Source organism: Pituophis catenifer, unplaced genomic scaffold (assembly GCF_029215685.1).
Source record: "Pituophis catenifer annectens isolate HBS135680 unplaced genomic scaffold, rPitCat1.0.hap2 SCAF_10, whole genome shotgun sequence".
In the NCBI taxonomy this organism is placed as follows: Eukaryota; Metazoa; Chordata; class Lepidosauria; order Squamata; family Colubridae; genus Pituophis; species Pituophis catenifer.
This window is the reverse complement of record NW_027256890.1, coordinates 16,924,663-16,951,169: the sequence shown is the minus strand read 5'-3', so window position 1 is coordinate 16,951,169 and position 26,507 is coordinate 16,924,663. Positions and strand designations below refer to the sequence as shown.

At 44.3% G+C, this 26,507-nt stretch overlaps 1 protein-coding gene across 1 annotated transcript; it reads right to left on the bottom strand.

Annotated features, from left to right (window-relative positions):
• Nucleotides 1–1,311: 1,311 nt before the first annotated feature.
• On the bottom strand, nt 1,312–25,964 carry OTUD7B (OTU deubiquitinase 7B). Its single transcript, XM_070951555.1, has 12 exons — nt 25,836–25,964; nt 13,544–13,685; nt 12,922–13,092; nt 12,489–12,737; nt 11,028–11,129; nt 10,506–10,633; nt 10,106–10,218; nt 9,574–9,701; nt 8,163–8,312; nt 7,823–7,937; nt 7,097–7,181; nt 1,312–6,390 (listed from the first exon to the last, which is right to left on the bottom strand). Exons 2-12 carry the CDS (start codon nt 13,626–13,628, stop codon nt 5,068–5,070), a joined length of 2,649 nt encoding a protein of 882 aa, XP_070807656.1. The 5' UTR covers nt 13,629–13,685; nt 25,836–25,964; the 3' UTR covers nt 1,312–5,067.
• Between the last annotated feature and the right edge of the window lie 543 nt (nt 25,965–26,507).

The window sequence follows — 26,507 nt, the reverse complement described above, 5'->3', positions numbered from 1 at the left end:
TTACCATAGTAGAACCAGTTGATTCATTCCTTGGTTTTGTACTGAGAAAGAAAAGTGGACCCCTCTAACAGGGCAAGTTTAATTTAATTTAATGTAATTTAATGTAATTTAATTAATTCAATTTATATGCCGCCCCTCTCCGAAGACTCAGGGCAGCTTACAATACATTTTAAAAAATCATTATAAAAAAACATTTAAAAATTAAAAACATTAAAAACTCATTCACGTCATTCATGGCCGGATCTCGCCAGATCACAAGAGCGAGATCAACGGCCCCAGGCCTGCCGGAAAAGCCAGGTCTTCACCACTTTTCGGAAGGCCAATAGGATGGGGATGGTCCAGACCTCAGGAGGTAACTGGTTCCAGAGAGCTGGGGCAGCCACAGAGAAGGGCCTCCCCTGTGGGCCCACCAGCCGGCATTGTTTAGCTGACGGGACTCGGAGGAGACCAACTCTGTGGGATCTTACCAGTCGCTGGGAGCTATGCGGCAGAAGGCGGTCTCGAAGATAACCTGGCCCTGAGCCACGTAGGGCTTTAAAGTTCCTCAAAGCCTCAAGATACCATCTGTGTGAAAAGGCTTGTTATGGTACAAAGAAATCTTGGTGTGGGGATTGGGGGGAAAAGTTCCAATGCAGCATTTAGCAAAGCTGCTTGCCTGGAACCAGGTTAGAGAATATAAGTTCTTTAGAATGCAAGCAATATTCAGCTTCAGAATCAATTCCCTTCTGTCCACCACCACCACTCAACCAGGAGTGGCAGAGCCACTACTGATGTTTTATACTTGAGGCACAAGGGAAGCATTTCATACACATAACTGAAGACAGGCCAAGCCTACAGTTCGAATCAGGAGAGCTACCTGGAATTTCCACTTTTAAGGCAATGGTAGACAAGGACAAGCAAGCAGGGGTGTATGTGGGGGAGCAGCCTCCTGCTCAATACTGGAAGCATCTTCACGGGGTCCAAGCCACCTCTTCCGTGTGCTTTTGTTCTTCTGTTTTGTTCCTAATGATGAAAGGGATGCATTTTCGCTGCCAGGGAGGATGGATATATGAATCTGTAAAACTCTACATACGTGTAAAAGTAAAGCATTTGGAAGACGAATATATTCCTATATCTATTCCTTTAAAAATAATTGAAATAGACAAACAAAACATCATCAAGAAATGGTGGATTTACAAGGATAAAATGTTCTCTGTTGTTATTTTAAACCAGATCCCAGTCATTCTTCATCTGCAAAGAAGGAAAAAAAACCTCTTTTCAAAGAGGCTCACCAGTAGAAAATAACCTGTAAAGCACCAGCTCACCCTCCTGCTTAAAAAACTACAGCAAAACATAGTCATACTAATTCTTAGAAAAATTATTACCTAGTAACACATATATAAGACATTTCCGGAGCAAAGTAAACAGAAATTACAACAATATATTTATATAAATTTTTAAAAAATATTTTTTATTGTCAACAACTGGAGAATTAAATCAGGTCAATTAATTCTTAGACAACTAGCAGAAAAAAAAAATTAACAGAAAACCTTTCTATAGAGTTTCTACATGCTGGTTAAAGTTATACCCTGGGCATTTTTATTTAAGGTCATTTATTTTTGTCAAACTAAAATGAAACAAATTGAGACACAATGTCAGAATTAATCATAAAGGAACTGAAGCTGAAATGATTGGTCAATGAAGCCTTTTCTTTTGCTGTGCAAAACTTTGTGCATAAAAATGGGAAAAGATTATTTTGAGCATGGGAATACTTGGAATATTAAAATAATTTTAACTATTTGTAGAGTCCCACAAGTGTCTGTCAGAAGCCACAGTCACATCACTAATAATGCATGCCTTGTCTCAATCTGTGGTCTTTCTCTGTGTGTGCATCCATATCCATAGGGAAGGTGGGAATAAACCAATCCTTAAATTTCTCAGAGTATGCCATAAACTTTTACTCCAGCAGAGGGAGCAAGACCACAAACTTCTCCCACTACTTGCCTTTCTATGAAAAACTGTTTATTGTAGTGTCCCTTCTACTAAATTAAAAAAGGTGCTTGGGAAACTCATCTGGTTATATTTCTGCTCAAGAAAATAAATGGTTAAAAAAGGTACCTTAAAATATATCCACTGCATTCAATTTATAGCTGCATAGACAATGAATAAAAAGGGTAAGGTTTTATTTTTTCAATAAATAGTATTTTTAACGTTTGCTTTTTTAATGAAAAAAGAGTGCTGTTTCACCATAAAGGAAACAAACCTACAATTTAAGAAAAATAGAAGGAGGGTCAGGAAAGGGAAAGTCAGTGAACAACTATACCAATTCAAATGATCTGGTAGGCAGAAGTGAAATAATTAGAATTCACTGTTACTAAGGCGGAGAGGTTTTGGAATTAAAATTCTGGTGTTCATAGAAAAATACTTTTCAAATAGAAGTTTTTAAAGTGTTCACTTTATCTTGATGTACAAAAATGCTACAATCTTATGAACCCAATTGCTATAATTATAATACTAGTTATAATTAAAAAGTGATCAGAAACAAACTGTCAAGGTACAATCTCAAAATTACTAGTTACCAGTTTGAAAAAGCAAAAAAAGAAAGCACAGATCTCTAGAAAGAGGTCTTACTACTTGGAAAAAATTATATGGTAAGGGGGAATTCTGCATATAGCATGTCTTTCAGATAGCGTATGTATATTTTGAAACAAAAATTTTGGAGGTGACATTCAATTTAGTGAAAGTGATCAAATAAAAAGTAGTCCAATGTCACTGATAGGAATTCTTGCAATAACTAAACATCTTAAGCAACCAGCACTGAAAAGTGACACAGAGAATCATAAAAATGCAACCACCATTGCTGCTGCCCTCATAAAAATAGATTTAGGATAGTTAATTTTTGAAGAAATGTGTAATTTTAAAAAAAGGCTACTTTGAGCTCAGCTACTCTATACAGTCACAAACAAACTAAACAAGCTCTTCCTCAAATTAGATTTTAGTCTATCAAACCCAAAAACTGCTTGAAATGTCAAAACTTGAACATCCTGAGTTGGGTTTTCAGATCACATGAATTATAATTCCCAGATGTCCACCTACTGTCAAATTTTAAGACTGAAATTATTATTCTGAACACAATGTAAACATTTATGCTGCCTAACAAGATAAATACATGGTTTTATTTTTCTTTTGCTCCTAATTTTATCCCTCTGCACATCCTGTTTTTTTTAAAAAAAAACCTTTTCCCTATTATGGGGCTCTGAAATTAAGGAAACTATAATCTTCCATTTAGCATTAAACAGCATTTAGCAAGAGGGGTGGATGGACTATCAGCTGTGGATGGAAATCCATCTTGTGTGTCTCAGGAGCTTTTCTGCAAGCCCCGCTTTAATTTTATATCACGCAGCAGATCCTGACAAATTTAACACAGCAATACATACATATTTGCCTCTTAATAGTGCTCCTTTCTCAAATAAAATTATCTAGGAAAGAAACAGGAAAGCGCCATGTTATTTCATATTGGGCTACTGTCCATGTTAAGGCAGTGCAAGAAGTATTAAAGAAAGCCATGAGTGTTGGGTTATTGTTTAAAATATTAAGTACACTTGCAGTTCTCTGTCCCAACTCAGCAGCTCTTGATGGAAAATAATTGCATAGTTTTATACTCCCAAAGGCGCCCCCCCCCAAAAAAAGAAAAGAAAAACCTTTATCCACCACTCAAAATTCAGTCAAAACATAACTGGCATATGTCTATGTGAAATATCTGATTAGGAGGGAGTTCTTAGCCATCACAGGCGTTTTCTTTATTTGTTGGAAAAATATTTGCAACAAATGCTGCAACACCAAAAGTGGGAATAATCAGGTGCTTTTAAAATATACCAATATTTCTGAAGGCTGGAGGTGATGGGAAGTTAATGTACTGCATTAGAAAACCCACAAGGAACAAAGAATAATTTCTGTCTTATGTTCCCCCAAAGTCAGATTTTTTTTTCTATACAGAACAGAGGTAGTCTGGGAAAAATAGCTTGCACAGAAAGAAGGTTGTTCTCTGCAGACAAGAAAATATTACATAGATGTATCTTCTGATGCTTTTAAAAGTAGCTGGAGCAAAATCAGATAGCTAAGGATTCTTGCTGTGATGCCTCATTACCACCTTTCATCTCTCCATGTTCAAAGCTGCCTGCAGTGGTTTATTGCTCTTATTAAAGCCCCACCGATTTCCCTCCTGGTCTCCAAAATTCTACTCAAGTAGTTTAATCCCATCAAGAACAGCTTCATTTTTCAATTAAATCTTTCTCTCCTCAGTAAAAAAACACGGTGACTTGATTCCTTCCCACCTAGCACATTCAGCTCCTGACAAGAATTTTAAAATATATACTTTAAAAAAATAATCTCTGAAGCCCATCTGTAACTAACTGAAGCTAACACTAGCTAGAAGAGGCATGCTTAGAAGACCAGACAATTGTGGGAAAAGATGGGTGGGTTTGAAAGGAGGCAGCATCAGAAGAACAGGGAGGTAACTGAACTGGAGTCACTCTTCAGGATACTTCCTTTCCAACACAGACCCTGTGCAGTGTCAGAATACCCCAGAGACATAAAAATAGTCATAAAAAAGACATGAAACTGTTAAAGAGCCTCCAAGTTTCAGCCATTAAGAAAAATCTGAGTGATACTAATTTCAATCCCTTTGAAATAAAAATAAAAATAAAAAATACGTTGGAGGGTGATCAAATAAGAAGAGGCCTTTGTCATTGTTTTTCTCTAATCTTGGAATTCAAAACTTTGGTCTAGAGAATTTGCTTGATTCAACAACTACAGTCCTGCACAAAAAATGCAACCTCCCTGAATTCTACCCCCACCTTCTAGGGAACTATCCCCAACACATTACTCTAGCAGCCCTTGCTCTTTAATATGGAGTTTTCTTCCATGCTTCTAGGAAGTAAGGGGCTTTGGTTCCCCCACTCCCATAAGCAGCTTACCAACCCCAACTAGCCAGCTCTTCCCCTTAATGAGAGGGGAACAGGGGTAGAGAAAATTATTGCATTCCCCATATCCCATGGGTCCAGATATGAAACACACATCTTTGTTTCTTCAGAACCGATGTATCAGTGTCTCTTTCTCCTGTTCTTTGCGTTTCAGCTCTTCTTTGTAACAGCATGAACAGAAATTCTCAGTCTCTGGATGTCCATAAAAACTGCAGTTGGGCTGTTTGCATTTGGTCTGCTGTACATTGTACAGCAGCCATGTTTTGCTTCGATCACCCTGCACAACTTTTGGAGAGCTACCATCTGGCTCTGTGCATTCTTGATAGCCATTGCTGGACAGAACTGGGCAGGAAGAGCCTTCACAATCCACCTCCGCGTAATTAGGTGGCATATCCATCTCTGTAGTACAGAAGTGTCCCACCTGCTGGGACAGGTGGGAACGGCTCTGTGCACACTGCCTGGGCAGCGTAGCGTAAGAGGGAAAAGGAGCACAGAGGCCTCCAGCAACTTGTCTTCGGCCATCTTGGTAAGTAGGAGGATAGGTGCTTTCCACATTGCTCATCATAGAAGGCCGGGGAATGGTGAAGACTCCTGAGTGGCCAGTGGAAAAACTGGATATTTTAGTACCCACTGTGGCCAGATCTGAGCTCTGGAGACTGTATGGCGACAGTCCTGGGTGGTCCATGGAGTTCAGCAGAGTCTCTTCTCCTTTGAGAGGATTGCCTTCTAAGTCCATCTTTTTAGCAGCTCCCACATTGCCCAGTGCCACCATCTTCTTCTCGGCTTCCTTTTGTTTCTGCTCTGCAGAATAGCGCTCCTCAGCATCCAGAAGATAACGCTGGATCATCTCCTCTTGGTACTGGTGCCGGTGACTGGTCTTCAGCTGACCGGCAAAGATGAACTTGCGCTCCCCTTGCATGGTGGCTCGTAGGATGCTCAAACTCAACTTCACATCACTGCTGTATTTGCAGTTATCGGGCTGCTTTTCTGAAGATGTCTTAGCTGGACCTGACTTCTCTGGAAGAACTGAAAAATCTCCAGAAGACGCCTCCTCCTTACTGCCTTTCCTTATTTTTATGGAGCCTTTCTTTTTCTTCTCCAAAGTCTCCCCTTGTCCGTTGCTCATTCCACCTTTGACTGTTCTGCTATGCATCAGCCCGCCCATATTTTTTTTTAGCTTGCTCCCCAGAGTTTTGCCAAAACTTCCAAGTTTATTGGCTACGGAGTCAGCTCGTTTCTTCTCCTTGTCCTTTTCCCGCTCTTTCTTTGGTTTTTCTTTCTCCTTATCCTTGCTACTGGTCTTGCTGCTGCCACTATTGCTTGCTGAGCTGCTGCAAACCGACTCCTTATCTGAATCCCCCGAGTCTGCAGCCGATCGGATCTCATCCCCTGCAGAAGCCGTTGGAGACTCTGGCTGAGCAAGAGGTGCCTAGAGAAAGAATGGAGAGACATACTACACGTAGGTAAAGGCGGCTGTGCGGTATTAAAGAAAACCTCTCCACTGCCAGGGAAAAGGGAGACTGGGATTGGGGAGGAGAGGCTGTTCCATGTCATCTATTTCTACAGTAAAATGGATCTGTCTTAAGAGTGGAGCACCTTTTCCAGAAAGAAAAGATAACAATGGTTCAAGTAAGGATTATACAATTCTGGACACTATAAAGACACATTTTAGTGTATGGGTACCTTTAGTATATAAAACTCTTTAAATCATAGTAGACTGAATGTAAATTGAACAGCTCACATCGCTTGCTAAACAAGCCACCTTTGCAACATTAATACAAAGTCCTGTTTCATCTAATTCTGCTTAGCACAATTATTTTGTCTTCTTGAGAATAATGGATTTAAGTTACAAAAAGGCAGATTCTCACTGAAAAAAATTGGGGGAAAAAAAAATCTTCCTGAACTGTTGGATAGTGAAAGCAATTGCCAAGAGAGGGAGGAGGAGGTATATTCAAACAGAGGCTGAGCAGCCATTAGTTGAGGATTATTTAAAATGGATCCTTGAACTGAGCAAGGGTTGGACTCGACAGCTGAAATAATCCAAATCTAGAATTCTATGATTCTAGGGAGAACAGGAAAAACATTTGAAGTATCCCTCCCATTACATGGAATGTGATTCCGTTAACATTTTTTACCTGCATTTCACAAGACAAAGGGATCCACTTTACATTCATGTAGCTGTGCAGCAAATGTAACTTGGCTTCTAGTGAAAGTGTCACACTAAATAGGCAGCGCCATGTCAAAAACAAAAAGAAAATGATGCCACTGAGTTAAATCGGAGCTCCTGTTCCCTGGATCTTATAGAAATTCCAAGTATGAAATAACATTTCAAATAAATAATACCCTGGATAAATTATTGTAGATTTCAAAACAGGAGTACTAGTTTTCCTCACTTTTTTCACTCTAATTCATATTTCAAAAGACTGCCTCTCTGTCGTTAGCAATTTCCCCTTTCCCAGCCTAAAGCCAAGTGCAGAAAATCAGGAGTCAAGGCGGTTCAAATAGTTTTTTTTCTCAGCTAACCCCCTCTACAAGAACCTGAACTGCTAACGGTCAAAGGAGCTAGGCAGCAGATAGGAGTCCACGGAATTCAAGGTGGGCTGGACTCAGATCCCTTGTGGGCACAAAGGGCCAGAGGCTGATGATGCGCTTGACCCTCCTCCCTGGGTCTCAACCTGGTCACCTCCTGCAGCTAATCTCTCATCTCTTGCGTGATTCTTTACACCTTCCATTTCTTACTGTTCTTTATCAAGACCTGTTTGTCCTTCCTTAACTCCTTTCAAGCTCCAATATGAAATCCAAAAATGTAGAAACTCAACATTTCTTCCACATTGATCTGTCCTTTTTTTTTTTTTTTATACCTTGCCAATTTGACGTTATCGTTGTCATCTTTACCCCACTCCCAGTCTTTCCCAGGATCCACTGCAAAGTGTACCGGAAGCAATTTGTGTTCAGAGTCTGTCAGAGGGATCACAGCTAGGTTGAAAAAGAAAAAAAGAAACAATTTCCTTAAGGTCCCTAAAAACAGAATTTGGAGTTGGGAAAGCAGAAAAACTACCAGCAAAAGAAAGGCATACGCTTAATAAAAAGGGCTATGAGGGGATCATAGAACTCTCAGCCTGATGTTTTTACAGGATCCAAGACGGAGAGCAAGGACACAAGAAAGGTTAACAACAGAGCAGCAACCTGTTTTGTGCACACCTTGTTCTTTGATGGGTTCCTTTTGCTCCATGGACACCAGGGCAGAGAAATGGGCTTGGTCATAGGCCAGAACCAATGGGGAACGATGGCACTTGCTGGCAGGAACTTCCAGAGGCAAATAAATGCCACCAAAGGGGATAGGAGCAAACGCTGGAAAGGAGAAAGAAGCCTCTTGTGAAACCATGTTTTTTTTTTTTTAAATTTGATTTATATGCCGCCCTTCTCCGAAGACTCAGGGCGGCTTACAATGTGCTCAGCAATAGCCTTCATACTTTTGTGTATATTTATACAAAGTCAGCTTATTGCCCCCACAACTGGGTCCTCAATTTACCTACCTTAGAAAGGATGGAAGGCTGAGTCAACCTTGAGCCTTGGTGAGATTCGAACCTGCAGTAATTGCAGGCAGCTGGTCTTAATAACCAGCTTAATAACAGGGTGCCTTAGACCACTGTACTACCAATGTTCCTCAGTTACCATCATCATCATCGAGAGAATAGGTGCACCCAGTAGGGAGTTGCTGGGGGAAGTTGGCAAAAAAGGTCCAGGGAGTGAAGGATTTACATTGAATGATGTAACAGAAGAAACTGCTTTTGTGATCTATTCTGTGTATGTGCGCTACATGCAGGCTGGTGCCTTCCCTGGGAGAAAAGCAAAACTGTCTACTCCATAAGCTTATCAGAGATGACAAGGAATTCCTGGAACGGATGCAGGATGCACTTTAAAGGTTCAACAGTACCAGGAAACCTCTCAGAACACAGAAGAAAAGTAGATGGTGGGGACAAAGAGATGGAGGAATGAGACGCAAAATTCCAAGTGTCAGCCCTGGAGGCCACCTTTTTCTTTGGATCTTCGGAGCTGCCACCCTTAGTGCTGTGGGAAACTGGGAGGGGGTGTTACTTGGAACCCTGACACCAAGGTCTTCAGAAAGAGCTCTTATTCCTTGGACTTTCAGAAAACACCTCCAGGCTCCCTTGCAGAATGGGTTTCCTAGACCAGGGGTCACCAACCTTTTGGACCTCAGGGACCACTAAATTCATAATTTTAAATCCCGCGGACCATTAATATGATCTCCCTAATGACTGGCTGGGTGGGTCATGTGACTGGTTAGGCATGGCCAACTCAATGTCACTCACAAGAGGTGTCTCGATAGCCTTTTACAGAAGCTTCCCTCTGCAAGAGTTACTACTTCAATTTCAATTTTATTTATTGATTAGTCCTTTGGGCCATATCAAGTGCAGAATTACAAAGACAAATCATTACAAAGGTTTGGTAAAACAAATTAAGTAAGATTGGAGTTACTACTTGGGCCATTTTTCTTTCCAAATAAGAAGCATACTGAAAATAGCAACTGGCACTACCAAAGCAGATCACAACCGCACTTTCTTAATGCGCCTCACTTCACTCTTCTTACCTTCTCCTCCAGAATCTCGCAACATAGTGTCTGCTACAACCACAATGGGCCTCTTCAACACATGGGAAAGGACAAAAACATGGAATTCTTCCAGGCTCTCATACACAGGCTCCTCAGACCCTTCAACCCTGAAGAAAACAAATCAAAAAGCATGGGGAAGTGGGGGGAGATATGACTAAATGTTTAACATCCTGCATGCTGAATCACTGTATCGTACACCCCTTTCCTGTGTCACTCAGAAGAAGGCAATCACTCTACAGATTGGAGCCAGCAGCCCTGGGAATGAAGATTGGCCTATTATACACATATGGCCAAGACAGGCATAAATTGCCATTCGGCGGGAATTGATATAGGTGTCATAACCAGGTGCAGTTTTCTGCTGCATGCGGCTTCACAAACAAGTGCATTTATTTCCATTTGAGCATCTTTTTAAGGACCCATAAAATATCCCCCTGCCGTGCCCCCCCTCCCCCCCCAGGTAATTGAAGTCCTGGGCATTGCAATATTTTGCTTAATGAAACGTCCTACTTACCCTGCACAGCTCCCACTGTTGGTGCCGAAATGCATACGGGGTTCACTTGAAGCCAATTTGATCAGTTCATTCCACTCTTTTTGCCATTCTTCTTCTGTGTATACTAGGCCAGACTATAATATTGGCAGAGACAGTGAAAAGAGTAAGAAATCTATATGGAAACAAGACATCTCCTCTCGATCATCCTATTTTAGACGGTTTAAGATTTTCCCAAGACTGGTCTGGGAGGAGCTGCTGCATTTAGGGGTTTAGAAAAGAGACCCCATGTTTGACAGTTGAGAGAGTTAGGCTTCAAAAGGGATACAAGGCTGACTCTCGGGCTAAAGAATCCCCACTTCTGAATAAAGCAGAGAGCCAAGACTGGCCTCACCACTTCTCAAAGGCCGCTCCAAATCGTTACCTCTTTGTTTTGCTGGGTCTGCTGCCACCTCCAGCGCCGCTTCAGAGCCTCCCTCTCCGCCCCTCTGTCCATCAGGGTGTAAAGACATTTGCGGAGCATCAGATCCCTGTCGTGGAAACCCCACATACCTGGAGGTGGCAAGGAAGGAATAAGAAACAGCCCCCTTTTAAGGCATGTTTAATTGGGCCCAATCCCATGTCCGATCATGAGCCTATGTCATCATGTGCTTGCTTTGATTTTGGTTTACAGTACTGGTGGCTCACAGTAGTCAGGAAGCCCAGCGGATGGAGGAGGAGGAGGAGGAGGAAGCGGGGGGGGGAATTATCTGGGACATGCAGCCTGAGAAAAGGGCTCAAAATGATTCTGTGGTAACTGAGGTATTTGTCATTTTTACCAGGAAACTATAAACATCATACACTGTTGCTTATGGAAGGAAGGAAGGCAAAAGAAAGGAAGCCCAGCTGCCCAGCAGCAGAAGGAATGCACAAGATAATTGTGTACTTTATGACAGAAAGACCCTACCTAGGGATGCAGCATGAAGTAGGCAATTTCCATCCCCCGTTGTTGCCAAGGGAAGCAGCCTTTGACAGCTGGGATCTACGCTGGCCCACCAGTTCAGACGACCTAGGCCAGGGGAGAACAGATGTGTGTGTGTGTGTGTATATATATATATATATATATAGTAAATACAAACAGGTGTTCTGCATTTGAGAGTTTATGGGTTGGAGCATTTCAAGTACACACTGCTGCTATCTTCATTTGGCCTAATTTCTGCATTTAATGAGTTGTTCCTTGCCTATTATGGATAGAAAGAAAGAATTTCTTAGAGACTCACCAACTTTGATTCTTACCTACTATCCTACAACAGCTACTTGAGAGACAAAAAAGGTAACAGAAAAAGACTCAGCTGGACCTTAAAAACAAACTGGAAATGAAGATTACCGGACTGTGCATTAATGAGTTTGTGGCAGTCATACAAAGCCAAAGAGACGAGGGGGAGGGTTAGCAGCAAACCAACCAAAGCAATCTTTCCCTTATAACTGGAGCAAAACCTTTGATCTTGCCTGCAATATGACAATCACTGCCCCCAGCTTTCTTTAAAAAAAAAGGGGGGGATTAAAGAAATATCAAAATGTCAGGGTTGCCCAGCAAGACAGGCAAAACAGCATTTCTCAAGAACAACTCAATCCTACCAGAAGGCTCAGAACAAGAGAAGCTTTTGATTAGAATGATTAATCACAGGTAAATCCCTTGCTTTCCCTGGAATGGCATGTTTAACAGGCTGGAGATCAGCAATGGGTCCTCCGTCGTCCTCCAAGAGAAAGGATCTGACTCTGTGATGGAAACAGACATGATTGGCCTTCAGCCACCAGCCTTCCTAAACAGACCAGCCGCTCCCCATTTCGGTGGCATGCAGCACAGCCAAGTCCCACCCTGTCACTGAGCAGCAGAGATAAAACCAAATCTGAGGAAAGCTAAAACACAGTTTACTTGAAAAAGATTTTTATTTTGTCTATTTCTTTTGGATACATCATCCTTTTTCTTTTGGGTATATCATCCTTTTTCTGCTACGTGCAATAGCAATAGCAGATTAGGTCTGAAAGGAACATGAAGGCATTCCTGATTGTAAGATCTTCCAAGCCTCACAGCCAAGAAACTGCCTGAACATATTTTTCAAGTTGGACAATTTTAAAGTCCAAGTAACCTTTAAATCTTGTCAGCTGCATAGAATGTAGGATGGCTTAAGTCAGCACGGACCACTCTTTGATGTAGGAGGTTCTGGGGACTTTTGAATCAAAACGCCCTGGTGCTTGGCTCTAAAGCACCCAGGAAGCACAGCACAGGCCCAGGAAGCAACAGCACAAAGATGATACCTAACCTATAATTTCTTCCATCTTGGTAATCGAACACGATCATCAGGTGGGCCCAGGAGAGGTTAAGCTTTTGCATCTCCTTTCCGAAAAGCAGCAACTCTCCACTCACCAGCCTGCTCCAGTGCCACCAGCATCGATTGCTCAATGAGATCCCGCTCAATGAAGTTCCGGAAGTCTTCACTATAAACATTCAGGTCAGGGAGCTGGAAGGTGCAGATTGGCATCTCCAAGAGATGCTCACCGCTGCCGCTGCCGCTGCCGCCACCGCCGCTGCTGCCGCCATTGCTGGAGACGTGGGAGCGAGCCAAGGAGACGATGGTGGAGCTGGCATGGGAAATGCCTCGGGACAAGCGCTTCTCTGAAAACAGAAGAGGAAGTGGAGCGGCTGCAGAGGCGGCATGCTTGTCCTCTCCAGACTGACAGGAACTCAAATGCAGGAAAAATTCACCACCTTCCTCCAGGTGCTGACTCGCTTTCCTTGGGATGTAAACAGTGCCTCTATCCATAAAGGAACCATTTTCAACACCAGGAGAGGCTCTTACCTTGAATTATATCATCTTGGCGCTGCAGCTGTGGCCGGACACTCCGGGCAATCTCCTTCTCCACAAATTTAAAAGTGCGACCGTCATTGAAGGAACGGGGTAGGACCCCGGCATGGACCTGCCTCAGCTGCTCAAAATCATTCAGTGCAGCATTCAAGTCCCAGTTTTTCCCTAGGAAAAGGAAACAAGCCTAAGCAGGTTTTAAAAAGCCAACCCAACCTCCTCTTTTCCTTCGTAAGAAGGAAACCATCATTATCATCATCTAAAAGAAGTTCCCCCAACCTCAGCCTTTTATCTCTGCTTTCTCTAAATTTCCAGAAACCGATGCACTCAACCCTTTCTGCCCATTCAGGGAATCGTCATAAGCGTTAAGTATTTCATTGGAGGGAAACTATCCTGGATGGAGACTTAGGAGAAACCCAACCATAGAATAAAATCCTATAGCAAACCCCCACCTCAAGATTGGGAGCTTTGGGGTGAGCTGTAGGTAATCATAAATAGCCGGATGTGGCATTTTCTGAGATGACCATATTATTTTGCAACTCAGAAATGGATAACTAAAAGTCAAGAGTCGAGGGTGGCAGTAAAAAAATGAAAACCATCTTCAAACTGAAGTTTTTACCTTCAAGCAAGTCTCTTGCCAATCCCGGCTCTGCCCCCGTTGAGCGAACAAAATCCGAGAGGACGACATCCATATCCAGGGTCATGAATTCCTTGAAGGTGACTGGAACTACAGGGACATCTAGCCGGGAGAGTTTTTCATTCTAGAGAAGAAAAAGAGAAGATGAGAGTCTGGCTGGATGCCACAGAGGTCATCAGAGAGATTTGCCCCTCTGATTCAATGGGAGGCCAATGACGTTGCATCCTCTCACAGCGTTGTCTCCCTGACCCCCATCCACAAAGGCATGAGACTGGAGCAAGAAGGGGATTGGTGGAATACTCGGCTTTCGGAGGTGTGACGCCGTTCGGATGGGCCTCCAAACCTGGCTCTCTCTCCCGGCCAGCCCAGGCCTCTGCTGGGCCTGGCTGACAGGCTGGATTCTACCCTCTTGGCCTTCACTTTCTAATTGTTTTTGTATTACCTTTTATCTTTTTATAAGCTGCCCAGAGTTATTTCAACAGCTAGGTGTGCAGCATAGAAGTGCAATCAATCAATAGATAAGCAAGCGACATCTGATGATGCTTTAGCTAGAGTTGCCTGACCCAGATCCACTCCAGATAAAGGACCACCGTTTCCACTTCTGGGCCAGGGTTTGCTTTTGGCCCAAACCACCTGCCAAAGAGCAGGGGGCAGAATGGTCAGTACCCACATCCCATCATGAAATACAGGTTGTTCTCATTTAATGACAGGCAACCTTAAGCAAAGCAGTTGCTAAGTGAAACTGCAACTATGCTTGTCCTAACCCTAACCCTTACTCCAGCTTTCCTCTTTTTTTTTTTACAGACCTGTGAAGGTCGTAAATGTGAAATTGCAAAGTTACTTTTTCATTACTGCCATAACTAAGCAGTCACTAAACAGTCAATGCTAAATGGCTATCTGTAGTTCTCAAGACTTTATGCTTGACACTGCAAAACAAGTGCTGTAAATGATAATTTTAAAAGCACCGAGTAAAGACACCCTTGTATTCTCAATTCTCCTGGGCAAGAATAACTTTGGCATCTGCAAGAGCTCCAAAAGGCCAAGAACGCTAATTAAAATGAACACAAATGGACATTTCCATGAAATATAAATTGGACTTCAATACTCAAACACGAATCTAAACTAGGAGAAAGAGGAGGATTTTTCAGCCACAATGGCAGAAATGGATATTTATTTCAAATGGATTGAAAGTTCTCTAGAACTTCTGTCCTTACTTACCAAAAGGATCATTCTCCCTATAGTGGAATTTCAGAGGCCATTCACACCAGAAAGAACCTTAAGAATATTTCTGCATGCTTTTAATCCAGATTTCTACTGGAATTACTATATTCGTTTGCATTCGTTCTTTTCTATGAAAAAGATTAACAATGCTGCTATAAGGAGACCTCACAAGTCACCACCCAATAGCAATCTTGAAGTCTGTTTGCTAAACCCTGCTTAGGCAGCCTGCAAATTGCACTATAAGTGGTCTACAGCTGATCAGGTCTGCCAAGAAAGAACGATTTACCCTTACCCTGGAAGTCTGAAAAAGTAGTAGACAAAAGGGAGGGAGGGAGGAAGCCCTTGTTAATTTCTTGTTCTTGTCCGGCCAATTGCCAAACTTCAATCTCAAATTTTCCCCCAAACCATGTAATCCTTGATAGAAGAAAGTAAGTTTGCTGCGTAGCTCCGTAGAAAATCAGCATTTTCTTGCCCTCTCTACTGCTCTGCCTCAAATACACACCCACATAACATGAATAACGTAACATGTTACGTTATTCCACTCCCTCTTTCAAAAGCTCCAAAGTAATTGGAAATAAATTTTTCACGTCTGTTGCCCAGCACAACAAAAATGAGAAGTACTGAAAGATTCAGAGGTGGACTAGACTGCTGACTGATATCTCCCATTAGAAATACTTTAATTGTTGCCTTTATTAACTATTGCTGCAATCTGCTCTCAGCCTTCAAATTGGGGAACAAACCCTAACAAAATTCTAAGAATCTTGATTTTGGGTGCTTCCCCCTCCCCACTCTCAGGCTCCAAACAGACGAGCAAAAGAAGTGCCCCTGTTAAGAGGCATCTCTTTGGTTAGTCGTCCCTAAAGGTCACACTGACAAGTCCAAGCTTTACTCTGCTGTATCCGAGAGAGGAAAACAAGAGGGCAGAGATTCCTTTGCAAAGAATCTGCTGGGTTGGCCTTTGTCACGTCTGATTTGCTACATCCCTGAATCAAAAATAACACCTCAAATGACTAACATATTTTTTTGTTGTGTGGTAGGTACACAGAGGAGATAGGAACCTGCCAAAACTTTTAGATCTAAAAACAATCGTATGAAAACGTGCAGTTTCTTTTCTTGACTTTCCTTAATTTGCACATGCACAATAATTATATTTTAATCTCATCTGTAAGAGGTAAACAAACCAGCAGGCACCGTTCCCAATGACTTAGCAGGGGACAAAGCTATGCCCTGGTAGCCGGACATCTGAAGTGGCTAGCAATATGTTGCTTTGAATGCTGATTCCAAGATAGCAAGAATGCTACCTGTGCCATGGTGCGTGGTATCCCCATCGTATGGATAATGCTACAGTTCTTTTGCTACCTACCTAGAACATACACAATGGTAAAAAAAAAAAGTGCTATATGGAAGAAAGCAGCATATTTTGATGGATATAGGAGAGTAAACTGGGCCTGTAATACTTTTGAATTGAGGAAAAGGAATTGTTATCCATATGAAGCATGGATAACATCTCTATCTTTTAGGCTGGATAATAGAGAAGTAAAAGGAAAGTAGAATTGGATCACCTTGCCTTAGAAGTTGGTTAGACGAAACATCAGATTGACTTTTAAACGGAAGACAGTCCAAGAGGCTAGGAGAAGATAAGGGAGAAATCCTTAATAATAGATCATTTCCCCATCTTTAAAACCAGGTATTACTATCCCTGGGACATTCAAGAAGAATGATTTGCTATTAAAAGGAATATATCTTTTTGTTGTTGTACTAAAGTCTCTAGTCTTAATTCATCTTCCAATCAGAAACAAAGCCCCTAAAGCAAGGAGGGATTCTTCCAAAAACCTGTTTGAAAGCTGTATAAGCATGGCCAGTGATGTTATTTATTTACCAGCCACTTCTGAAGAAAAGGCAACCAAAAAAAATCAAGTACCGTAACTGCATACAATTTGAGCCCTAAGTTTTTAAATTCATCCTTTGCGCAGGCAAGCTTGGAAACTCAATGTGTGTATGATATGCATCATCAGTCCTGTTATGATGTCATTTCCTTCCTTCCTTCCTTCCTTCCTTCCTTCCTTCCTTCCTTCCTTCCTTCCTCCCTCCCTCCCTCCCTCTCTCCCTCCCCTCCTTCCTTTTTTAGTCTGATTTTAAGTACGGTTACAGTTACCATGAGCAGTTCCATCAATCTTGAGGCCCCCTCTTCTCCAAAACACATAACCAAATCATTGCAGTCGCTTGCTATTATCTCACAGTAACTATCTCTATGCATGAGGACCTATTTTACAAGAGGATACCTGAGTAAGTGTTATTTTCGGATTTACTCATATAATGGTACTCTGAAACAATTCTGGGTTCTGAAAACCAAAATTACAGTTCTTGTATAGTAGTAAGTCAAGGTCTATTTAGGGTAATTAATTTAAAATAGGCCACCTCTGACAAAAGGAATAGAAGAGAAAGAATACAGCAAACCTTCTAGAAGGAATGAAACTGAGTTCCATCAACAAATTCCACAATGCTCCTTTATTTCTAGGGAACAAGCAAGGGAAAAGAAAAAGAGAACATAAGCAGTGACCAGTAATATTTTCCTTTAAACACGTATGACTGCGTGCAAACCACAGCCTGACCCTGGGCTGTCAGGAACTCAAAAGTTCAGCATCTCTTCAGTTATGATGCAGCCTCCAAAATATGCTTGCAGAACCACCAAAGGAATCTTGCCGGTGGCAGGGCAGGGCCATCTTGGTGCAAGGGAGGGAGGAACGGCCCCTCTGGGAAAGCGACTAGCAACACATTGCCCTAATTCCCGGCCATTTCATTATTTCACTTATTTACCACAAGCTGCCCCCCCATAGAAATACATAAAAATAAAATAAAATAAACCCTAAAGGGGCTGGGGATCCAATCCACAGGGCAGTATAACTACATAATATAAAAAGGTTCCAAAACGGTACCTTGGAAAATTAGGCCAGCATTACCTGTTCCATATCAATGATAGGAAAACCAGCACCCTAAGATTAACCTGAGATTTTTCCTGAACTTTAACCTCAGCTTCTTCCCTCAGAAAGGATGGATAAGAATGTAATTAAGCTGGGCGTTTCTTTTTTTCCATATCTACCAAAGCTGAACTTGAGCAAGAGAAATGGCAGATGCCCCCTTTACGATATGTTCTGCCGAAGAACTCCTTGAAATAGCGGGGCTTCCCAAACTGAAAAATAACTGCCAGCACTGCAAGGGTCGTGCATTTGCACATTCATGCCCAGGATGTAACAGATATCATACTCGTTATAAATAGCCTCCTCTGGACAGGTCTTTTAGGTGCTCTGTCATGCCGAAAAGAAACGAGAGAAGGAACGTCTGTACCTGGTTCAGAGAGAGAGGTGATGCCAAACACTTCACAAAGACCAATTACATCCACCCTCTCAGGCAGCCAGGCTTTTGCAAACCAAAGCTTCCTGGTGCCCATTTTTTAACAGGAGAAACACTTGAAGCACAGAAACGGTGTGTAACTGGCAAGGTGGAGGACAAAGTTTGCCATATCTACGAGTAAGACTGGGAAAGCATCTGGCAGCCTTTCTGGGCCTCTTGGCAGAGCCTGCACAAAGCTCCAGAGCAAGTTATTCACCTCACATGACACCTTTTCCTAGAACTTCAGGAGGTCCCACGGGACCCTCTGTGACTTCGCCAACTACACTTGGCTCCAAACAGGCGCACATAAAGCACACACAAAGAGAAATGCGCACCAAGACACGCGGAGGGAGATCGGCCTAACCTATTCCAAAGAAGAAACACTTTCATATAAACAGAAAAGGTTAGATTCTGTACTTTGGAATACCACATGACAGAGACAAAGAAAAGGACTGTTATTCTTTGTAATAAGAACGAGGTACACATCATTTCTCAGCAGCAATTGTAGTTTTAAACACAGAGAAACTGCCAAAGAATTATTAGACACATTTTTTTTAAGTGAGTGATTAAAGGCCACCTACATAATAAAAGAATTTTAATGGGTGCAGGAATGTTTGCTCATGGAATTTCCAACCTACCTGTGACTCTATATAAATCAGTAAACTGTTAAATGATTCATGGATCACATTTTATGACTTCATAAGAGGGTGGAGAAGTCCACACCCCATTGGGTCCAACTTCATAACTTAACCTCTGCATCACAACGGGGAAACAATACACATTTATCAGGCTTTTTTCAAGTTGGTCAGAATTGTGTATAAATTTTGAATACTTCCCCTCACCTTTCATGCCAAAAAGCAGGCACAACGTAAAATGGGGGAAAAAAATCAGACACAATATAAAATGGAAAGTACTGCCAAATATTTTCCATTTAGTTCTCTTCAATTCCAGTTACTGAATCTTATGTTTTAATAACAAAAATAGATTACCTTATGTTTGATCTGAGGAGGAGGAGGGGAGGAGGGCAACAATGGCATGGGTGAGATCTAGCAAAGCCTAAGGAGAGCTAAGCATCTTAAGCAGCAGACACGGCACAAGATCAAATGAAGTCTGAGCTTGAATGCTATTCAGAAATACATTTCTTGGTAAATCCACAAATCATTTTGCCTTCCGCTTCCTTATCCCAGTATGTCAGATATACCTGGCCCAAATGTGGGGGTTCCATTTACAGCCCCTTGCCATGAATTGGGCTCTATTTTTAAATCTATCCTCCAGCAGTGAATTGCAGATTTAGCAACGCATTGTGCAGACCCCCCCCCAATACAAACATTCACCTTTGTTGTAATCCCACTGGTATCCAACCTTCACCCACAAAACATGTTCCCAGTCATACAGCACTTTAATTCCAATCCATGTATAATCCAATAGCCCAACAGGATACAGTTTTATAAACCAGGAGTTCCTTAACAGCGAAATATGTTTATAAAAGTTTAAGAAAGCTACTAACTTCCCGAGGACCTAATTGTGAGGCTTGCTTACTCCCCATTAACAGTAGCTATTTCTGAGCTTTGAAAAGATTCTTGACAGGCAGAAAACTTAAGTGCTGTTTTTTTTCTCTTACTTTTTTGCAGGAAAGATGACTGGAGAGGTTGTATCTTATCGCAAATTCCTGTGCATCAAATGTAGAAGAGGCTCTTTGATAGCAGAGAATTCTAGGGAAATTCACTTTTGCTGTTTGAAAAGGTGAGGAAGAGCTCCCCTCCCCCCAGCTACATTATGACTTTAGCAATAATTGCCTTCAGGGGGAAAAGACAGTTCCTTCTGCTGCCAATCACATGCCACATTGAAGGAAAAGGGGTATGAAGAAGGATAGGCCCATTTCTATATTTATCTAATTTCTATAACCACTCTTCCCAACAAATGACCCCGAGTGGCATACATTATGGGGCTGCCCTTGAAAACCACTCGGAGGCTTCAGCTGGTGCAGAATGCGGCCGCGTGGGTAGTGATGGGAGTGTCCCGATGCTCCCATGTCACACCCCTCCTGCGTGACCTGCATTGGTTACCGGTTGCCCTCCGGGTGAGGTTCAAGGTGCTGGTGATTACCTATAAAGCCCTACATGGCTTAGGCCTGGGGTATTTGGCGGATCACCTGCAGCCAGCAACAGCTCCCCATCGCCCCGTGCGCTCACATAGAGAGGGCCTACTTGTTGTCCCGTCGGCCAATGTCGGCTGACGGCCCCTAGGGAGCGAGCCTTCTCTGTGGGCGCACCTGCCCTCTGGAATCAGCTCCCCTTGGAGCTCCGGGTAGCCCCCGACCTTCGCTCCTTCCGCCGTGACCTTAAAACATGGCTGTTTCGCCAAGCTGGCCTGGACTGAATGGGGTTTTAATTTTTATTGGAAAATTAAATTAAATTAAATTTAATGGAATTTTAGTTTTTATTGTTGAATTTTAATTGGACTTGTTGTTTGTTGCTGTGAGGCGCCCTGAGTCCTTGTGGAGAAAGGGCGGCATATAAGTCCGATAATAAATAAATAATTAATAAATAAATAAATTATAAAACAAAAGCAATTAAATTGCTTTAAAATAAATATAGATGCACCAAGTAAAACTGTTACTATGGATGATAATACAGCTAGGAAAAGGGGCCCTTAACTTTATATTTCCTACTTGCTACGATCCAATCCGTCCCCAAATCTCCCTAGCAGAGAAGAGGCAGGAAAATCTCACATTTGTTGGTTGGGTCTAAAGCAAACGACTTGAGTATCATGCAGCACTCCAAGATGCAAATATACCGTAAGGTACAAGTATGGTCACTATGCAGCCATGTTATCCAACGGCAGCCCTAATCTTAGAAGAAGTAAGGGCAGAAGTCTAACAACTGAAGCGTGTATTCCCCAAAGCAAGTTCCATCAAGTTCATCATGGCTTCTTCACACACACACACACACCTGCATGGGGCATAGTCTTAAAAGAATGTTGTTTGAGAAAGGAAAGATGATACCCAAGTTGTATCATAAAGATATGCCAAATAATTTCAGATGTATTATAGCTCACGTCTAGCCAATGTTAAAGTAGTTGGACCAGGAGAGGCCCTAACCCTAATATCTTTGTCAACATCCTAAGCTAACCCATTGCCTAAATTCCAATCTTCAGGCCATTAACCCTAGCATACCAATTTGTACATAAGTGTTCCTCTGTTTTATGCATTCAGTTATTTGCAACTATAATTTGTAGGGAAGAGAGCAAGCAGCATGGATAAAAATAAACTTAAAACTAGATGACTAGGCTAAAACATGCAGATACTTGGAACAGTACCTATGAAAGAGAACATCACCAATGCAACCAATGCACATAAGGCAGCGGTAAAAGTATGTAACAAATCCTTAAATGGATATGCATATTTATCAGCCAGATTCTTGAGTGTTTAATGTAAACCAAATTAGCATACATATTAAAACAAAAAGTATAAAGCCTTTTATGAAAACCTTGGTGAATCTCTCTCTCTCCATCCATCCATCCATCTACCTACTTACCTACCTACCTACCACCCAATGACTAAAAATGCTTGGCAATCTTCCTAACTAAAAGAAATATATCCAGATGATTGTATTTTATGATTATGATTTAGAACTAGCTGTTCATATGTACACTGAGAGCCTATACACCAGAGACGAATTCCTTGTATGTCCAATCACACTTGGCCAAGAAAGAATTCTATTCTGCTCCAGCTTCAGCTTCAGCTTCAGCTCCAGCTCCAGCTCCAGCTCCAGCTCCAGCTCCAGCTTCAGCTTCAGCTTCAGCTTCAGCTTCAGCTCCAGCTCCTGATTCCATTCCATCCCATTCCATCCCATTCCATCCCATCCCATCCCATCCCATCCCATTCCATTCAGCAAATAGGAAATGCTTTCTGGAAAGCCCCATCTAAAACTAAGTAAAATCCCTGCATTCCATCAGAGAAGGTGTTTTATGGTGAGGGCACCCTCATGGAAAAGCCTTGTTTTCTTGCCTCAGTAAAGGAAAGGATAGAGCAAAGGAGGCAGCTACTCTGCTGGAAATAGGCGGCCTCTCATCAGGTTTGCTGGGGAATGGAAGCCCTCCTTTCCTGCTTGAGGTGCTTCCTGGATGCACTGGATTGCATGCTGAGGGGGAAAGGGCTGGATGCCACAAGGGGCTGGGCTCTCAGGACCCCTGGTAACAAAGGTCCTTCTATGAAAGAAAGGAGCCTGGACCTCCTTCACTGGAGTGGCTGTGGGAGGAAGCCAACTGGGCCCAGGGACTTTGCAAGACAAGAGGGATTCCAAGATAAGAGGTATTACCCAGCTGGATCCACAGGCCTCTTCCCACTTGCCTCTGGCATATGGTAGACAAAAATGTGCCATTCAGCTTAAGTGGCCATCTTTACCAGACATTCCTCTTCCACAAAATAAGCACCAAGCTTGAAATTACTTACACATCTGCCTCAGCATTAATAGATATTTTAAAAAATCCAGATACTTAACACAACTTTCATTGATTGCTCCTAGGAATTTTAAATAGTAATTCCTAACAGTAATTCTGTACAGTACCGCTATTTTACAAAACATGCATGAAAGTTCTCACTGCTTGTAGAAATTTCTATTCTGAGGTGGAGGAGTCAGCACAGAAATGGCTGTAATTCTTGAGATTCCAAAGAAGCCCTACCAAATTCTCATCCTCCACAGTTAAAGTTGTACAGATGCCTCCCCTTTCAGCGTTTATTCTGTTTTGAATGGTGGAATTACTGTAAGTAGCAAATGCTTTAAACTGTTTAAGTTAGAGGAGAGAGAATAGAGCAGTTTCTCTGTAGTACTATATCATCAGCCACATGACAGAGGCTTATCCCTACACAGCTGCTTTCTTGAGTTCTTAGCAGCTTATTTCAGTGTCTTCTCAAGCCTTAGCCAGAGGCTGGATCAATAATATACTAAGGGGTTCAATTGGAAGACTGCTGCCAGAAACACAGAAGAGAGCAAGATCAGAAGGTCAATGGGACCAAGCAAATATTGAGAACAGACGGCCATGGGGTTGAGCCTACTGACAGACAAGGCAGGAGAAGAAGCTAATCTACAAGCAAGATCAGAGGTTAAAGTGAAAGTTGACAGGTCACCTCAACTGCTCCAGAAATCATCACTGGACTCACAGAAATGGGGAAGAGGAAGATGAACTGACCCAGAACCCCCACTTTGCCATCTGAATGAAACAAGTACAAGGAAGGAAGAAATTCGGACCATCCAGGATCTCCATGGAATGAGGAGGTTAGCTTAAGGACATAGGACTCATCCCAGTTCTGACTCTGCCTGTGGACTCACCAGACAGCTGGAAGGGCCCTGCAATGGGCCCAAGGATCAGTTTTCAGCACTGCAGGTGGAGCTAAACCCTGAGAAAACAGACCTAGGTCAGCAGAGGTTGGAGCTGGTATGTCTTGGTGCAAGGAAGCTGCTTAAGGAGAATGAATGGCTGTCATCATTCAGCAGCAGTAGCGCACAGAGTGCAGAAGAGCCAGATCCTGTTTCTAGGTATGGGTGAAAAAATACTGCACTGCCCCAAACCCCAAGAGTCAGCCACTACTGCTAGCTGCCAAGGGCAGGCTGAGCTGGCTACATCAGCCACATGACTCACTGTAAGGAAATTCATGGCATGGCCCTTTTCTTTCAGAAGGGTTCCTGGGATGCTGCTCGGCTGAAGAGCAGCCCCGTGTAAAGATTGGCTTCTCTCAGGCACTGTTCCCACAAGGCACCAGGCCTTTCCTAAGCAGCCTTTGTTTGGATGGGCGTGTTCTGTTCAGAGGAACAGGGCTTGACGGGCAGGCACTCATCTGCCAAAGGCACAGAAATCTTTCTAGCCAAGCCCGCGATTTCATCACATCAAGTTAATCACATCCCTCATTATCAAAGACTACAGGAGCCAAGAGCACAACTCCTTGCCCAGAAGACTCGTGCTTCGCTCCCAGACAGACGGAGGCAGATGAGAGAGAAAGGCCAACTGCCTAGACAGGACTTCACTTCCCTCCCTCATTTGAAGGCAAAAGGAAAGAGACTTTTCCACTTCCAGTAGCCACATCGTTTGAGGGACTTGTCTTCTAGGAGTCAGCACGGCAACTTTTACATGCCCCACAGTGAAAATCAGTAACAGAGGTCCAAGGACTGAATAGTCGCTAAAGCCGCCCCTGTTCTCCAGAATAGTCATTGCAAAGCACAGGACACTCATCTCCAAGAGCACCTACTTTTGTGAGGAAGTTCACTTGGATAAAACACTCACTTCTGGAAAAGCCTGGCTCAATTCGGACCTTGTACCCAACCAGTTGCACAGGCGGAAAACAAATCATCTCTCCTTGTCTTCCAACATCACGTCAACTGCAAGGGACCACGTTGGGTGTCTGCACCTGGCAAGCTGGTTAAGGTTTGCTGCGGGGGAAAGACCTTAACAGTATCCTCCAAATACAGCCATTTGAGGAACAGAGGATCACTCCCTGCTGCCAAATGGGCAGGATCCGCTTGCTAGAGGTATTACGAGGCTGCATCGTCTATAGATAGCAGTCAGGTCCAGAGCACGTTAAGGGCTCCCAACAAGCGTCCAGGAGGAGGGACCACAAAACTTTTTGGAATAAAACACACCTGCTGGAAATCACCTTCTCTAGACAGGCGGCTGCTGGAGCACCACAGAAAACAGCCCTTGCTCCTGTGGCGCCTAAGGGGTGGCAACCAAGGACTGTCCCCCCCCCCAAACAGAACCGCCGCCCCAAAGGATTTCCAGGCTGCCAAGGAGGCCTAGGAGGAATGGAAGGGGTGCCAAACGAAAGGAACCGGGGCTGAGGGGGCTCTGCTTCCTCCAGAGGCAAAGGGCCACGGAGGGATGGGGAAGGCTGCTTAGAGCTGAGCTGGGCTGGGCAGCAAAGAACATTTCCCTCGACTCTCCCAAAGGCAAAGGCAAAGGCAAAGGCAAGGCCTCCGAAGCAGCCAAGGGGCCTCTTTCCGCCAACCGAGATCTCCTCCAACTCTGTGCCAGGCGCTGCTTGTTTTCATAGCCCCTTTTCAGGCCAGGGGGGAGGCCGGAGAGGCCTGATTCCCTGGGAGCCCACTGGGTCCCAAAAGCAAAGGCCCAAGCCGTCCGGGAAGCAGGTCTGGGTCATCCGCAGCCGGCCCTCAGCCTTTCGCTTCGCCCTCCCGCAGGCCCTCCGGGAGCCGCGGCGGCTGTCATCGCGCCCTCTTGACACCGGACAAGGGCTTGTGGAGCCAAGAAGCGCCCCGGCCCTTCTGCGTCCGCTAAAAATAGCCCGGGAGGATTCCGGGGGCGGCGGGTGCCGATTCCAGCTGCCCTTCGGCGGGGACTTCCCGGCCGGCCCAAAGCGAAAGTGCGGAAGAGGCAGCCGACTCTCGAGAGAGGCCAGGAGTGAGGCCAGCCCGGAGGAAAGAAGGATGCGGCGGCCGGTCGGGAGAGGCCGGGAAGCGAAGGCGAGGGGGACCCGGGGGAAAGCCGCCAGGCCCCGTCCGAGCCGCAGGCAGGGAAGGCTTCGGCCAACAAGTGGGCAGAGGCCGGGGACGCCCAGAGGGGAAGCGGCGCTTGCGGGGCCGACGAGTCCCGGGCGGGCTTGGAGGCGGCCCTCGGGAGCGCTTGGGACGGCAGCCGGCTCCCCACCACTTACCCTGCTCGTCCTCGGCCGCCGCCATCCCGGCTCCGAGGAGGCCCAGACCGAGAGGCGAAACCTCGGCCGGATGGCCTCCCGGAGACCGACCGGAAGGAGCGGAGGAGAGAGGGCGGCGGCGCCCCTTTTCCGCCCGCTTCAGGCCCCGCTCGCCCCTTCCTCGCTCTCTCTGCGCGTGTGCGTCGCTGGAGCGTCCCCTGCTCTTTCGCCCCGGAACTCCGGTGCGCCGGATCTTCTTTTCCGCCCGGAGGTGTTTCTCGGCTGCTCCGGGGCGGGGTCGAGGCACCGGGCAATCTCGTGGGGCGGAGCTTTCCTCGCGCGCCCGGGCCGTGAAGTGATGGGGGGGGGGGCTCCCGGAGGGGAAGGCGGGGTAGGCGAGGGTTCCCCTCTGAGCCGGGGCCGAGGCCCGCCTCTCGGTCGGTCGGGATGGGCTGAGGGAGGCCGCAAATGAGCGGGAGGCTTCGCTTCGCCTGCTGGCCCCGCCGCCCTCCCTCTTTCTCTGGGTGGCCTCGCTCGCTCTCTTTCGATGCCCAGATGCCTCCCGACTTTGGGGATGCGCTTCCGAGAGAGCGGTGGCCAAGGCGGTCCCGCCCAACGAAGCAGGGTAGAGAAAGGAAATACCGCTGGAGGAGACTTGTCTTTAAAGAGGGAGCTGCAGTCTGCATCCTAACC